The following is a 14,246-nucleotide window of genomic DNA, read 5'->3' as shown; positions in this document are numbered from 1 at the left end:
TGCATTGGTCCTCTTTGCATCCAGCTCTGCTGATAGTTCAGGCAGACTGGCCATCTGACTCATCACTTCAAGTCTTTTATACCAGCATTAATTGAACTAAACACATTTAGTTCTAACCATCTGACTAAGAAGGTTTCAGATCCCAGCAACATTACTCTTGTAACTTTTGCCAGCCTCCAGGGAATTGAGAGGAAGTGAAGGATTTGGAACATCATGCATACACATGGCTGCTAGCTGGACTAGGCTGGAATTTAGCTGGATTAAGTTGAAATTTAGCTAGCCTGTGCTCTCTGCACACTTATGTAAACTGAATATGGCTCATGTGGCTCAAAATATTTCTCAACCGGGCATTCCTTTTCCATGTCCCAGTGTACAAAAAAATTCAAAGTGCATCTTATTTGCAAAATGTTCTGAAATCATTGCTGCATAACTTTTTATTTCTGCTTGCTCTGTCTCTACAAAGACCAAAGAAAACAGCTGGTGCTTTTCTCACATCTTTCTCCTGGTGCCAGGAAAAGGATCCATCTGATCTGCCACATCTCCTCACAAATCTCAGGAGGTACTCCACCTCACCAACTCATACCTACAACCAAAAAGACCATGTGTTTTTAATGTATATACATTCAAGTTATTTCAGTCAGCATAATTTTTTTTCCTCACCACAGTTGTACCCTGGGGAGAAACTATGTCAAGTATGAACTTCTACCGCTGTCATGAAGATATGGAAAAGCTTTTCTTGTTCTTTTTATGGAACAAGGCAATGATTTTAGATAGAATAGGTTCAAATTCTGAAGTTTCTGCTATGTTGTATCTACTGAATCAGTTTGCAGCCTCCCTTAAAAATATAGAATGGCACTCTGATGATCAGGTTTTGTGTCTAAACTGGAGGTGTTGGAAAAAAGAAAAAATCCCACTAGAGAAAACTTCTTATTTATGAGATACATGGGGGAAATGATTCAGAAAATAAAGTCACTTCCATGTAAACTTTTTAAAGAGATTTCCCATCTAGAGGTAAAAAATTTTATAAAAGAACATTCAGCTCTGCAGCATTTAGCTGTAAAAATGGAAGAGTCAGTATAAACAATGGGTTGCTTCTACGAGGACTAAGTAATCAGGCAGGAACAGTCACAACTCTTTTGCTGAAGTAAAATGAACAGCATGAAAAGCCAAAACCTAAGCCCCATCCTGGCTCAGCTGAGATGGCATTCACACAAGATCAACACGGTTCATGTCCCTGCTCCTGCATGTTGGTCTCCCTAAGGCACACCCCAGGGACACAGAGGTTGAATTCTCTACCAAACTTCTCAGGTGTTCTAAGAGTTCTACACACATGACTGATGACAGGGTTTTGTAGGTGGGTCTTTTTCCCTCTCCTTTCCTTAGATCTTGTAAAGGGTTTGGTTTTATCCTGGTGTGGAATAGCAATACATTCTTAATCTCAAAAATCTTTTGGGACAAGGCAACCATTTCCTGCCCAGCTCTACAATAATTCACAGCACATCCCTCTTACAGTGTGTTGCAGATAAATAATTCATTGCAGCTGCCTCTTCCCTCCATGCAGGGTAGGCAGTTTTGATCATTTCCACAAGAAGAATGAGAAAGTGCTTTCTTTCTATCCTGGCCTTCAGAAAAGGATTCAGATCCTCTCACAAGAAGCTTTGATAAATTAATAAACCTCCTCAGTATTTGCCATGCTTGTCCAGAAACTGAATTCAATTGCAGCTTCTTAATTTTCCAGATAACATCTGTAGAGTTTGAGAAGACTTGCTTAACCAGTGCCTACAGTCAGACTGTGAATCATTATTCTTATTTTCATTAACAGATGGATCTGGATTTTGCTACAGTATGAGCTACACAAATATCAGGATTAACCTTTACAGACATTGCTACTGCAAGCTGGAATCATGATTGTTGCTTTGACATTTGTGCCATTTTGACAACGCAGTCCAGATCCATGCTTTAAAAAAGACTTGTTGGTCAACTAGGGATTAAAAAAGATAGACAAGTATGAAAGCAGCCTGTTAACACAGGTTAAACAAGGAAACCAGAGGCAGAGCCTGACAGGAAGAGTAGAGGAAGGCAGAATGGACTGTGCAGTAGCACAGGCAGGGAAACAAGGACAATGCTGTGGTCTCCCTTCTAGAAGCTCCTGCTTGCAGGTCCCTCTGATCTGAGATTTTGTTTAAAAGCCAATTTTGATCCCATAAAGCATAAACTGTGTGAAGCCTGTTGCTGTACATCCACCACTTGCATGGAGAAATAAGCTCCATGGGTAGTGGAGACACTGTCATGGTCCTGGGCCCCAGCTGGGACACACTCCCCTCCAGTGGCCCAGTGGATTTATTCAAAGCTCAGTCCAGGTCATTTGTATACCCATAGCTCCTCCTTATTTGGACTCTGACCTATGAGCTGATGTCCCTGTCCCTGTGGAGGTGCCTGATGCCCTGGGCTGAGAGCACTGGGATGGGCTGTAGAGGCTGTGCCCTGCCCACCTGCAGAGCTCTTCTGGGAAAGTTCAGATAAAGCTGGGAAGATCAAGGTCTGACTTCAAGATCTCAGCTATTTCAGAGCTCAGAGCAAGCTTCCTCAGCAGCTGCTGGGAATGACAGGGATATGCAAGAGCCTAGGGGCTGGTAACGCCTTCAGTGAATAAAATAGTGAAGTTTGGGTTTCTGCACAGCTGCTTTGATGTCCGCTCAGTGCAGCTGCAGGGATGACAGATGTGCTAAAGTAGGTCTGGCACCCCTGAAAAATCTCACCCTGCTGAATAAAAGAATGCAGAAAAGGAGGGGAGAAAAGGAGAAGAAAATTTTTAATCAAATGGCTTTCATATAGTTTGTGATTCCCTGTTTGCTTTCAGAAATGCTATTTTTGTATCTCTTAAAACTCTAATAAACCCTTCCTGTCTTCATGTAGGTTATTGGAAAATGCATCAGCATTATTTTGTTTGTCAATTAAGTGTGCAGTATCTTCCTTAAGTGTGAAGTGATTAATGTTAATACTCTGACTATTGCATTTTTATAGACATATGTTCCTAGAAATCATACCTTATCTTGTTTACACAACAATTAGACCCTTTTGAGCCTACCTGATTATGAAAATAAGAGAATACTGTCAGCAGTGTGCAATTCATTTTATTAGTATGAAAATCTATTGTAAGGACACCTGAACTTTCATAAACCCAACTTTATTTCTTACTCCATCAGGGACACTCCCACAAAACATACACGTCAGCTTCCCAAGGAAGCGCAATCAAGCTATAGAGGTGAGTTTGACCTCAACTTTGAGTTCAGGCTCCATATAAAATGGTATCTCCTTAGTAAACTTACAGGACTATGTGTGTAACTGAAGAAAACTTGGCCCATGCTTGAGTAGTTTTGGCACCAGTCTTTATACTGAACAATAGATTGAATGAAATGGTTGATAGGCAAACATTTGCCTTAAAAGTATACCAAATGTCCTATTGGATCCATTTGATCATGCTAGTCCAGATTAATCTGTTTTTGTTGGTCTGTGTGCTTTGCCAGACTGTTTAGTGTACAGAGAACCTCTGGCATGAAGTCATGCTAAAAACACCCTCCTGCTGCTGCCTGGCACTGGATGTGTTGGCAGAGAAGGACTTACTCAAGTCTTCCTTCATTGTAGAGACTTCCAGCAGCCATAATAGCTCTTTAAAGACACTGACAGGCAGCATAATGCTGAGCAGCCCCCAGGATGCCCTAAGTTACACCAGAGAGGCAGCCTGGCTGTGGGCCAGGCAAGGAGAAGGCATTTCAGTGCTGTTTTTTTTTCCCATGTCTCTCTACTGCTTGGCCTTTTCTCAAAACTCCAGCTGTACCACACAAGCAGTCATCAGACACTTCACCCATACATAAAATTTCTGCACAGTTCTCTTTGACAGAACCATTGCTAATTGAATCTTTGACTCTCAGCACTCCTCCTGTGCCTTGGAAAAGCCTGGCTTGTTAGAGACCTGCTCCGTGGAAATACAGAGCAGTGTTTTGGGCAGACATCCCCAGCTGTGCACTAAGAAAGTGCTCTGATGAGGTCTGTTGAGCAGCATGCGGCCCGAGCTTCTTGTCTTGGGATGAAGAAAGGTTATACTGCAACATAGATCAATTCTGCAGTGTCCTCAAGAGTTCTCTGAAGAGGAGTATTTGCTATCAGTGTTGGGGTGATACAATACTCTTGTATCGTCCTTAAACTGGACTTGGCCCATAATGTGCTTCATGAACTTGAGAACTGCACATGACACCTAACAGCGTTCTCAGTTTTGAAGAAACTAATTTAATTGCCTTCATTTTCTGGTGATTTGTTTAATCTTACCTACAGTCATCATATGTTTAGCTAGACTGTAATTTGAATGACCAATAATAGTGTTACAAAGCAAACAGCTCGAAAAAATGCACAAGACCAAAAGCCTTTTGTTGTGATCTCACAATTCCTTTTATAAAATATTCCTAACAATTGTATCTGCAAAGGACTCATACTGCAGATAAAGATATGCACTATTGCTAGCCATACATTTTGTAAAATATTATCAGAGAACAAGAGATGTTAAAAGTTGTCTAAATAATATTAAGGGAACTAATAAAAAGAGCTGTTTTTTCCTAGGAAGAATATGAATCCTATTCAAGTTCCATTCCATTTAAAATGTAATGTATGTATATGTGTCCTAGTCCTGTTTCACCCATGGACAGTTTAACCCTAGCAATTAATAAATACCTTGCAGGGTAAAGGCAGCCCAGTGCAGAGATGGGCTATGAAAAAACTGAACTCCATATTTTTGGCGTGCCTGTGTAAGCACCCCTCAAAAAGGTCTGACCTTCTGAAATGCAAAGCCCAAGGGACAGTGAAATTCTGCTTTTAATTTCCCTTGAAAACCCATCTGAAAGCACATCCTTCTCTGCACCGAAATCAGAGGGACCAGCACCTAGAGATCTGCTATGAAGCCTTTAAAATCCAGAGAAGCTAGGGGAGCTTTCCATGGCATGGAGCAAGAATTACCAGAAAGAAGTTTGTTAATGGCAAGGCCATCTGAAGAAACAATTCACATGCAGAACGTGCAGGAAGTCAGGCTCACGGGAATGATGCATTTCCTTGGAAAGCTGGAGGAGAGAGGCCTATTGAATAAAGTTGAAGGTGGGGATGCAGTTAGTTTCACTGCTCCCATCTATTGTCCTTGGAGATCTCCCTGGAGGATTTCCTACAAGGTACTCTGCTAAAACAGTCCTTTCAGTGGGAGCATGGAGGAGGACTGGGAATGTGGAAACAAAACTACTGCCCCAATCTCCTGTCCCAGAGACAGAAGCCTGAGCGTCTGTGTTCTGCCACTTGTTGGAGGCATGTCCTTAGTACCACTCAGTTTTCCTCCTGTTTTGGCTAATTGTTTGGATTTGGCAGCAGATTTCTGCTGATATTTATTTGTTCATACTTGCTAGACAACTTCCTAATTTTTGTTCCTTGATTTAGTTTACAACATCCACTTCCATTTCTGCAGGTAAGTTCTTTGCATCAAACTGAGCTCTACAAAGAAACATTTTTTAATTGGCTGCTAATATATGGATTTGGCTTAGCTTATCCCTAATTCAAACTCAGCCTTTTGCCCCATGGCTTGTTTTTTTAGCATTCTAAGTACAGCTGGTGATGAAAGGACTCAAATAGCACAAACCAGCTTAATTTAGAATCTTGCAATCTTTTAATACAAAGCTACTCAGCTTCTCAAGACTTCTCAGAGTTTATGTAATTTCAATGGTATTCAACTTACAGCTGTAATTAGAAATTAAGCTTTCATCAGCATTTAAGAATACTCAGCTCTCTTCCACATCGCTGTCCTCAGACCATTGTTCCGATGTATCTACTGGCTCTTCTGTTTCTACTGCTCTAATAGCATGCTTCCACTACCATGTGAAGAATAAACTCAATATATTCATGTGAAGAATGATTCAATAGTGCCACCAGAGGGGTTTCACATTATTTTACAAACATTAATACATGTTTATATGCCATGTCTTCTGTACATTAAATATTTTAAGATTTTACAAGACCAAAACGTTGTGCTGTCCTTCACAGTAGAGTAAGTCATACTTGATAAAATGAGGTATTCTAATTCTTATTAAAGTACGGCTAAAGAAATGAGAATCACAAGGGACTGCAAGATAATGGAACAAGTAATTCACATATCCTTTATCTTCTCTGCAATCAACATACTGGGTATGTAATTTTATAGCATTTTCTAACACTTAAGTAGTCTTCGTATTATAGAATTAAGACCAATAAATTTATGGTTGCTTAGAGGCAAGGTGTACATTCCAAAAAGCAGGGTTTGTCTTCTGGGATTAAGACTCCCGGTTAGGGACGAAGAAAATGCGGCTGTACCCTTTAGATCTAACCCATAGTCCCCGAGACGCTTCGGGAAGCCTTTGGGATTTCCGTTCCCTTGTGTGTAAGGGCGCAGGGGCTGAGCGGGCAGTGCCCAGCCGGGAGTTCCGGGGGGTTTGCCCTCCGGCTGGGACAACAGAGGGGAGAGGCTGTCGCTCCCAGGCCGCGGTGCTGGCAATTTCCCCTCGGAGCACCGCTGCTCCGCACCCACAGCCGGCAGACCCCGGCGGCGTGTCGCGGGCGGGGGAGCCGCGGGCCCCGCCCCGGCCCCGGATGCAGTCGCTGTCCCGGCGGCCGCGCGGCGCCCAGTTCCTGTGCGTGCCCCCGGCCTCCCGACATGTCGCTGGTGGCCGAGGCTTTCGTGACTCAGCTGGCCGGTGAGGGGCGGGGGCGGGGGCGGGCGGGACGCCGGGGCCGTGCCGGGCAGCGCGCTCCGAGCCGCGGGGTGAGGGCGGCGGCGGCGGCAATTCCAGGCCTCAGTCCCCGGGGTGACCCCTCGGGATGGGGCCGCAGGGAAGGAGGGAGGAAGGAGGCTGTGGTGGGCTGAGGGCGGGCCGCGGTGCCGGACGGAGCCCGGTCCTGCAGGACGGGGAGAGGTCACTCCGCACGGCTCCTCAGGCAGCACTGCCGTGTGCCGCCACCAGGTCCCCTCCTCTGTGGGCTCCCTAACCCTGTGCCGGGCCGTGTCGTTACTTTAACTTAATAACTTCTTCTTTGAAACTACTTAATTTTCTTCAGCGGTTCAAAAACCCGCGTCGTGTTTATAATTCTGGCGGCTGGCGAGCTCGGTGCCGTGCCCATGGGCCGCAGGTGTGCTGTGGGTCCCCGCGGGGAGGCCCGGGACCTTTGCTACCTGCCAGTGCTCCCGGAGCCGCTGCAGCTGCGCCGTCTGCGCTGGCCGTGACCTTGAGATAAAACACAAGTGTGCGTCATGTGGAGTTCTTTACCAAAAAATGGTACTAGTACGCTCTTAAGGAAAAACAAAACAAACCAAAACGTGGATCTTAGATAATGCCTGACTAGGAAGTTCAAAGCACAGTTTGAAATGCTTGAAATAAACACATTGGTCAATTTCTTCTTTCTTAGTCCCTGTTCTTGATGCAAACTCCCGGACAATAAATACTGCAGGGGAGCAGCATGTTGATGATGATTAATACTGACCTGTTGAGGAGGATGCCAGAGTTTCGTCTCAGGAGCTGGGTCTTCAGCCACTTGGTAGAGGCCTCAGCATAAGAATCTGAGTTGGATTCTGTATTATGAATGTACCCTGACTTGTAGGTCATGTGAAGGTGATGGGTCTTCAGTCAGGGTCTGTAGAGGTACCCACAGACAAGCTTGAAAGTTGTGCTGGCCTCTTGAGTTGGCAGTTGCTAATACATAGATGTTAGCACAAGCCATGCTTATGTTCTGAGGGCCAGAGCCCTGGATCCTTGGGATGTGGAGAATATGGTGCCATTTACTTTGTGCCTTCATGATATCTTTAGTATATTTTATTTATATTGTGAAATACAAGGATAGTGACGTACCTGAGTAGATCTTGATTGTCTCAGTGCTGTGTAACCTTTATGAGTATTCTCGAGTGACAGCTTGCTAATACTTATTTTTTCTGGGATTACAGGTACAAACTCAAGACTATACTGTATGTAGGCATCTCATTGCTCTCTTATTCAAAAAGCTGTTGTTTCACAGCTTCAAAAGCAGTTATGTGCCTTAAAAATAAAAGATACCTTTACCAGTGGGTCATGACCTTTGTATCTTGTCTGAATTAAGCACCAGGTCCAGACTGAAAGTAATGTCAAAATTGCTCAATTTGTTCATATGAAGGATTTTTCAAATTAAAAGAAGGTTAACCAGGATCTTGACCCATACCCGCCACACATCTAGCTTTCCTGAGATGCTAACACATACATAACACAGACATAGGGACTATTTCTTTCTGGTACTAAGAAGATATAAATATCCCCCAAATCTAGGAATATTTGTGAGGAAGAAAAATGGTGTATCTTCAAGGAAAGAATACTGCTTAACAATGACACTTTTTCTAATAGCATCTTATCCCATATCTGTGGTTGTGAATGGTTGAGAATTTTTTATATGTTCCTAAAAATGAAATTTCATTGGCTTTTCATTGGGAGTCCTGTTCATGAAGGTGTTCCTTTCTCATAGCAGTTGCAATGAGCTTCTGTTGCTCTTACCATACAACAGCTATAATGCATGGGTCCTTACATACAAGTATTTAAGACAATCAGCTCAGCATAATTTGTTTTCTAGAAATGTTTTAAAAGCTGAAGACAGGGTTTTAGTAGAGGAGAGGATGATAACTTTCTTTTACACACCAACTTTTTGTGTATGTATTTAAATATTTTTTTTAAAGTACTACCTATCTTCACCTTACCTGTGCCTTATGCATTCACTTTCACTGTCTCAGCAGAAACTGAAACACGGAAAACACCATCTGAATGTAAGAATAACTTTTTTTAGTGTGAGGATGATTTGACACTGAAGCAGGTTGCTCAGTGCAGTTGTGGAGTCTCCATCCCTGTAGGAGAGCATCCTACGGGGCATCCCAGAAGTGCCTTCCAACCCCAGTGGTTCTGTGCCCATCAGTTCTCAGCCTGTTTCCGGTGCTGCAGTAATTCAGCATCCTCTCTGTGCAACAATGTGGGGCACAGCCTGCTGCTCTGATGCATTAGTGATTAAATACAGAGTGATGACTGAGTTACCTGTGTGCAGTGTAATGCTTGCATTAGTGGCATTCAGCCATTTGTTCATTCAGAAATATAAAGAGGTTGATATTATGTCTCAAGGAATAATAAACAAATATTTCCACAGCTTCATGAATTGCAAGCATTCATGAAAAAGAAGCATCACAGTTTAAATCATCCATTTCTAAACTGTAGAAAATATTAATTGAATAATATGGTAGAGAATTTATTTAGAGTAGTTCAGCATCAATCACATATTAACAGGATAGGAAATGAATGTTTATACTGTAAGAAGAATTAGAGTGCCAGCTTTCAAGTGGTCTACAACATTAATCTTTCTAGCACTAGTAGTTTCGAGAAGCTGACTACTCAAATAAACTCTAAATGACTTGAAAATACATTTAATTGATCACTAAATTACTCAATATGCTTTATTTCACCCCCCCCCCCCCCCCCAATACTTTAGATTTAGGTCAGTGATCAAAAGAGAGAAAATAATAAATGTTTGTCTTTTGAACTCTGGAAAATGACTTTTGTTTATTGCTGTCATGTCCGAGGGTCTTAGGCTGGTTTAATACTAAGGGCAGTGAATGCAGTGTGAAAGGCAGGTGCCCTTCTGCCATGAGGTATTTGATGTTCATGGTGAGTCTCCCTCCAGTGCAGCGTGTTTTATGTATTGAGACAAGCTTCAATCTGGCTGATAAAAAATTCATAAGCCACCCAATTCTGACCACCTAAATTGTTCCTACACATAAAGACGCGATATTTAAACTGAGTATGCATTTTGTGCATCAGAATGCACATAGGTAAATGTTAGCGCTTCCTCCATGTATAAGATGAACAAAATAGTTATTCTTGCTTGCGATAGGTTGTTGGCAGCAGAGATTGTTTAAGCCTGCTGCAGAAGTTCTTGTAGTGAAAAATTTCAGTTTATTTGAAAATACCAAATTTGTCAGGCTATATGATTTTATCTTACAGTGCTTTTTACATGTGTGCTTTTCATTTGGTAATCAAGCTGAAAGGAATACCTTTTAAATCCTGTTCAGTTTCAATATGCAAGTTTCTTATGTTGCTCCTGCCAATTTATGCTCAGACATGTTTCATGACTTGATTTGGACAATCCTTTGAGTGGATTGCTTATCCAGTTTATCTTTTTAGGTTGAGGAAAACATTACTTTCACAATTATTGTAGTATAGTACATACTTCATTTTGAAATATTGTTATTTCTTGTTTTTAAGCAGCAGCATAATTACAGTTTATAATAGAGCATGCTTCTGTAATTGTTTCTGTCTCCATTAAGACAGAAAGACTGTAAAGCAGTCTTTCTCTAATCAGCGTTTTATTGTTGCATGTTTTCTGCTAAAGTGATGTCTTCTTTTCTCATTACCAAAATGAGATTGCTCTAGAAATAACATTAGCAAAATTAGTAAACCAAATGTAGCACCTATTTTGATATTGTCCAGTCTGAATTTCAAGTAAACTTTGATTGGCTGATGAAACCATGACGAGTGGTTTGGATGAGAGTGCTGTTTTGGAGCCTCTGTTCAAGAGGTCATAGAAAAAAATAGCAAATCATGAGAACGACTTTGGAAAGGAATCAGATTTTTCTTCTCTTTCTTACTCCTTTCTTCTCCCTGGTCCTTGAATGCTCTGTTCTCTGACTGTCCTCAGGCATTAATCTGGTCTGTTCCTGTAGGTTTTGACCAGGTGAGTCACTTTTTTTTCAAAACAAGAATAAATGCAAGAGCTTGGTTGCTGTTCTTTGCTCTAGTTGAACAGGCATCACATGTTGTACACTTCTGGGCATTTTCAGCTGTCTCTTTTGAAAGTCATTGAGAAACTGCAGCTGCATGCAAGCCATGGTGAGGACAGAGAGAAAGTACACACCATACTCTCAAATTTTTATTACCTTTAAATTATAGTCTTTAGTTATTAAGAAGATGACATAGATATCACATGAACATAGATGTTTTAATGCAAACTGGAAGAAGTTATACGTAGTAATAAAATGCATGAAAAGCTCAGAAGGTATTGGAAACATCCAAGGAAAAAATTCCAATGATGCTGCAAAGAATGCAGGAAAAGTCTCATTGGGGTGGATGGGAGCTCAGCTAAAAAAATTGGTTTGTACATACTGAATTAGAAAGTAAAAATGCTGAGAGATGGGAATTTTTACAGTTCTGCCTTCTAGCTGTGGTATAATGACAGTGAAGCCAGTGTAATGTTTGCATTCCTAGCAAGAACTTTCAAAGCTCAACTCCATGTGTATTTCTTTTTGCATGTGAATGCCATGTTGGAGAAACTCTGGATTCATTGAAGTGTTCTCACTGAAAGCCTTGGAAAGGAAATGAGGGAGACTGTGAGGGTATGATGAAGAGAACAGCATAAATGTTTTCAGGTTTTGAAGCAGGGAGTCTGCAGTGTTTCCCAGAGGTGAGGGAGAGTGTGAGAGGTGCTATGGCAAATACCATGGTCTAGTTTGGGCTGACTTAAACACTTGGAGCCCTAAAGCAGCATCTTCCCCCTTGCTAGCAGCAACACTTGTCCAGCTGCACCAGTGCTGTTTGTATTTCTACCCTGCAGAGCTCTCTTGCCTGGAGATCTCAGCTCATCTTGCACCTTTGCAAGACTGGTGCTGCTGTGCACCATAGGGAATGCTTGCTGTGCACACATAGGGAATGAGACAATGAAGGGGAGCCTTAATGGAAGGCCAGAGGGGCCAGGGCTGGGTGAGCTGGAATTGTGTGTGGGAAGCTTTTGGAGTAGGTGTGGGTACTGAGGTCCTGTCTGGTGGGACAGGATTTCTGTTGTGGACCGGAGCAGGGATGCTGTGGATGAGAAGGCAGGGAGCTCCTTGGGGCACTCTACAGAAGTGATGGCCAGATTGCCTGCCAAACATCTTTAGGGGAGAAAGAGTTCAGACTGCCACAGAAAAGAAGAGTCTCAATCTAGGAGAGCTTTCAAAGGAATGATTTAAAAATGTACATATCTACAAATGTAGATGTTGTGGCTAAGAAATGCCTCAGTCCAATAAGGCATTAATAAGTATCTGTCCTGTTCTTCACAGCTCCTGTGCTTGAAATTTGACTTACTGGGTTAGGGCCAAAGAGAAGCAAGGGAGTTAAGCAGCACAAAGGGAAGGGATTGATTTAGAGACCTACAAAAAGCTAATTTTAAGAATTACAGAGCTTTTTTGAGATGGAGCATTTATGCTGAATATCAGAAATAAGTAAAATAACTCCAGCTTGTCAGGACTTTATAAATAAATCTTTTGAGATGATTTAGCTGGCACACTCTCTGATTTTTCTGAAGAAATCCAGATGTTGATTTAGGAACAACTTTTATTTATGGATTTGATTTTGTTGAGATTTTTTTGGCCTCATCTCCTGTGGCCTGCCCTAGCAGCAAGAGTGCTAAGCACCCTAGAGGACTGAACCACAGATGTGTACACTCTTGAAAGTCAACTCAAAGACAGTAACAGAATTGGGCTAATGCTTAAATACATGCAATTAATAGCTTTATTGTGGGGTGAAGAATCAGATTATGTCATGTTAAATGGCTGCTGCAGTAATGTCTCATGCTGACTCTTTTAGTGGTACAGCTACAGGAAACTCAAGATTGAGAATTGCTGCTGAGATTGACTCTTTACATTGACTATCTGCTCAGTCAATAATTACTGAACAGTCATGTTTTATCTGAATTGTAATATCTCTACAGAGGAGGCCAGGGACAGATTTAAGCAAATGATATGATTATTTGATGCATGATTTAATACATAGTGTTTAACCAGAGTGAAAGTTGCTTTTCATTTGGCAAGGCACCGTGAAACATGTTTTGGTCCTTTGTCAGCAGAGTGAGGGAGTTGCTGATGCTTTCATTTTTTCTTGGCCCTTGTTAGTTTACAGGATCAGCCAATTACATGAAATTGATGTGTACTCAGTGTGGGTGGGTTGAACTGGTGGGTCTTAAGGAAGCTAATTCACAACTTTCTCATACTTCCTTTATTGATCACTCTTAATGTATGAGGTATAGACATTTAACTGCTTTGGTTCCAAAGTGGCTGTAGCTTCACTGTATTAATCAAAATGTACTGCTCCACTTATTTCCTGAACACTAGAAACACATCAGTTCTTGGTGTCTTTTTAAACAATGTATTGCTACTTGACAATACAGATTTGTGTATTAAAATAGTATGAACTGCTTCTTTTTTGGTACATTTTAACATTGTCTTATAATCCTCCTTCCTTCTGCAGTCTGGGGAATAGCTTTCCATGTGTTTTTCCTTTGGTTACTACATTTAGGACATTATGGTCCCTTCCAACTCAGAATATTCTGTGATTCTCTGATAGTGAGCAGCAGGTCCCCACCATATCAGCAGTCTTTGGAAACCAAAAAGGGTAACTTTTCCTTCTGGTTGTTGTGATATTTGCTTCATGATGTTCAGAGACATGCAAGTAATATTATTGGATATAGATGTTACCCACATGTAAGACTGAAATTCTTTTTAGTGTTTACTCTTGTGAGAAAGCAGTTTCGAGAACCCTCATTATATTTTAATCAAATCTGTACCTAGGGAGAGGCTAAAGGAAACTATGTGAAAATAATGCGTAAGTTAATCTCTCCAGCTGTAATACTGCAATCAGTGATTCAGATTAATGCCAAGTATTTTCGTTTGCTTGTTTTTAATAGAATATATCTTGCCTCTTGGCTTCTGTAGCAGGCCTTTAATGCCATGTGAACCAAACTGGTAAATACAGATGTTTTAGCTTTCCTCCTTTTTTATTTAAGTTTAATATCAAAGTATTTAAGAAAAACGTAACAAAAAGGAAAGTGATCCATGCAAATGTGTTGATTTTAGAGAAGGAGTAGTCTTTATTTTTATATGATCCATAACAACTTCCTAACATTTCATGAAATTGCTGTGTCTAAGAAGGTCAAATATTTCCAGGTCCTAGCCTTGCCTACACAATAGCGCACAGTGAGCTGTATGGAAGAGATCGTTACTCAACTGAATACTGCACTTACAGAAACAGAAAGTATCAAGGAATAAACTGGTGGCAAACAGAATACAGTAAATTTCTTTTTAGAGGCGATTAGGGGCAGAAATTATCTTGATTTACTATTTATTAGCCTTGATTCCTATTAGGCATAGGCTACTT

At 41.4% G+C, this 14,246-nt stretch overlaps 1 protein-coding gene across 1 annotated transcript in view; it reads left to right on the top strand.

The window, feature by feature from the left end:
- The first annotated feature begins 6,643 nt into the window (after positions 1–6,643).
- Positions 6,644–14,246, top strand: part of MTX2 (metaxin 2) — a 31,281-nt gene continuing 23,678 nt past the window's right edge. Inside the window, exon 1 of the mRNA XM_015635189.2 lies at positions 6,644–6,758. Within this exon, the coding sequence (XP_015490675.1) occupies positions 6,719–6,758 (40 nt within the window). The 5' untranslated portion in view covers positions 6,644–6,718. The remainder of the gene's footprint in view (positions 6,759–14,246) is intronic.

The sequence above is a fragment of the Parus major genome, chromosome 7, assembly GCF_001522545.3.
Source record: "Parus major isolate Abel chromosome 7, Parus_major1.1, whole genome shotgun sequence".
Taxonomy (NCBI): Eukaryota; Metazoa; Chordata; class Aves; order Passeriformes; family Paridae; genus Parus; species Parus major.
This window is presented reverse-complemented; position numbering and strand designations above follow the sequence as displayed.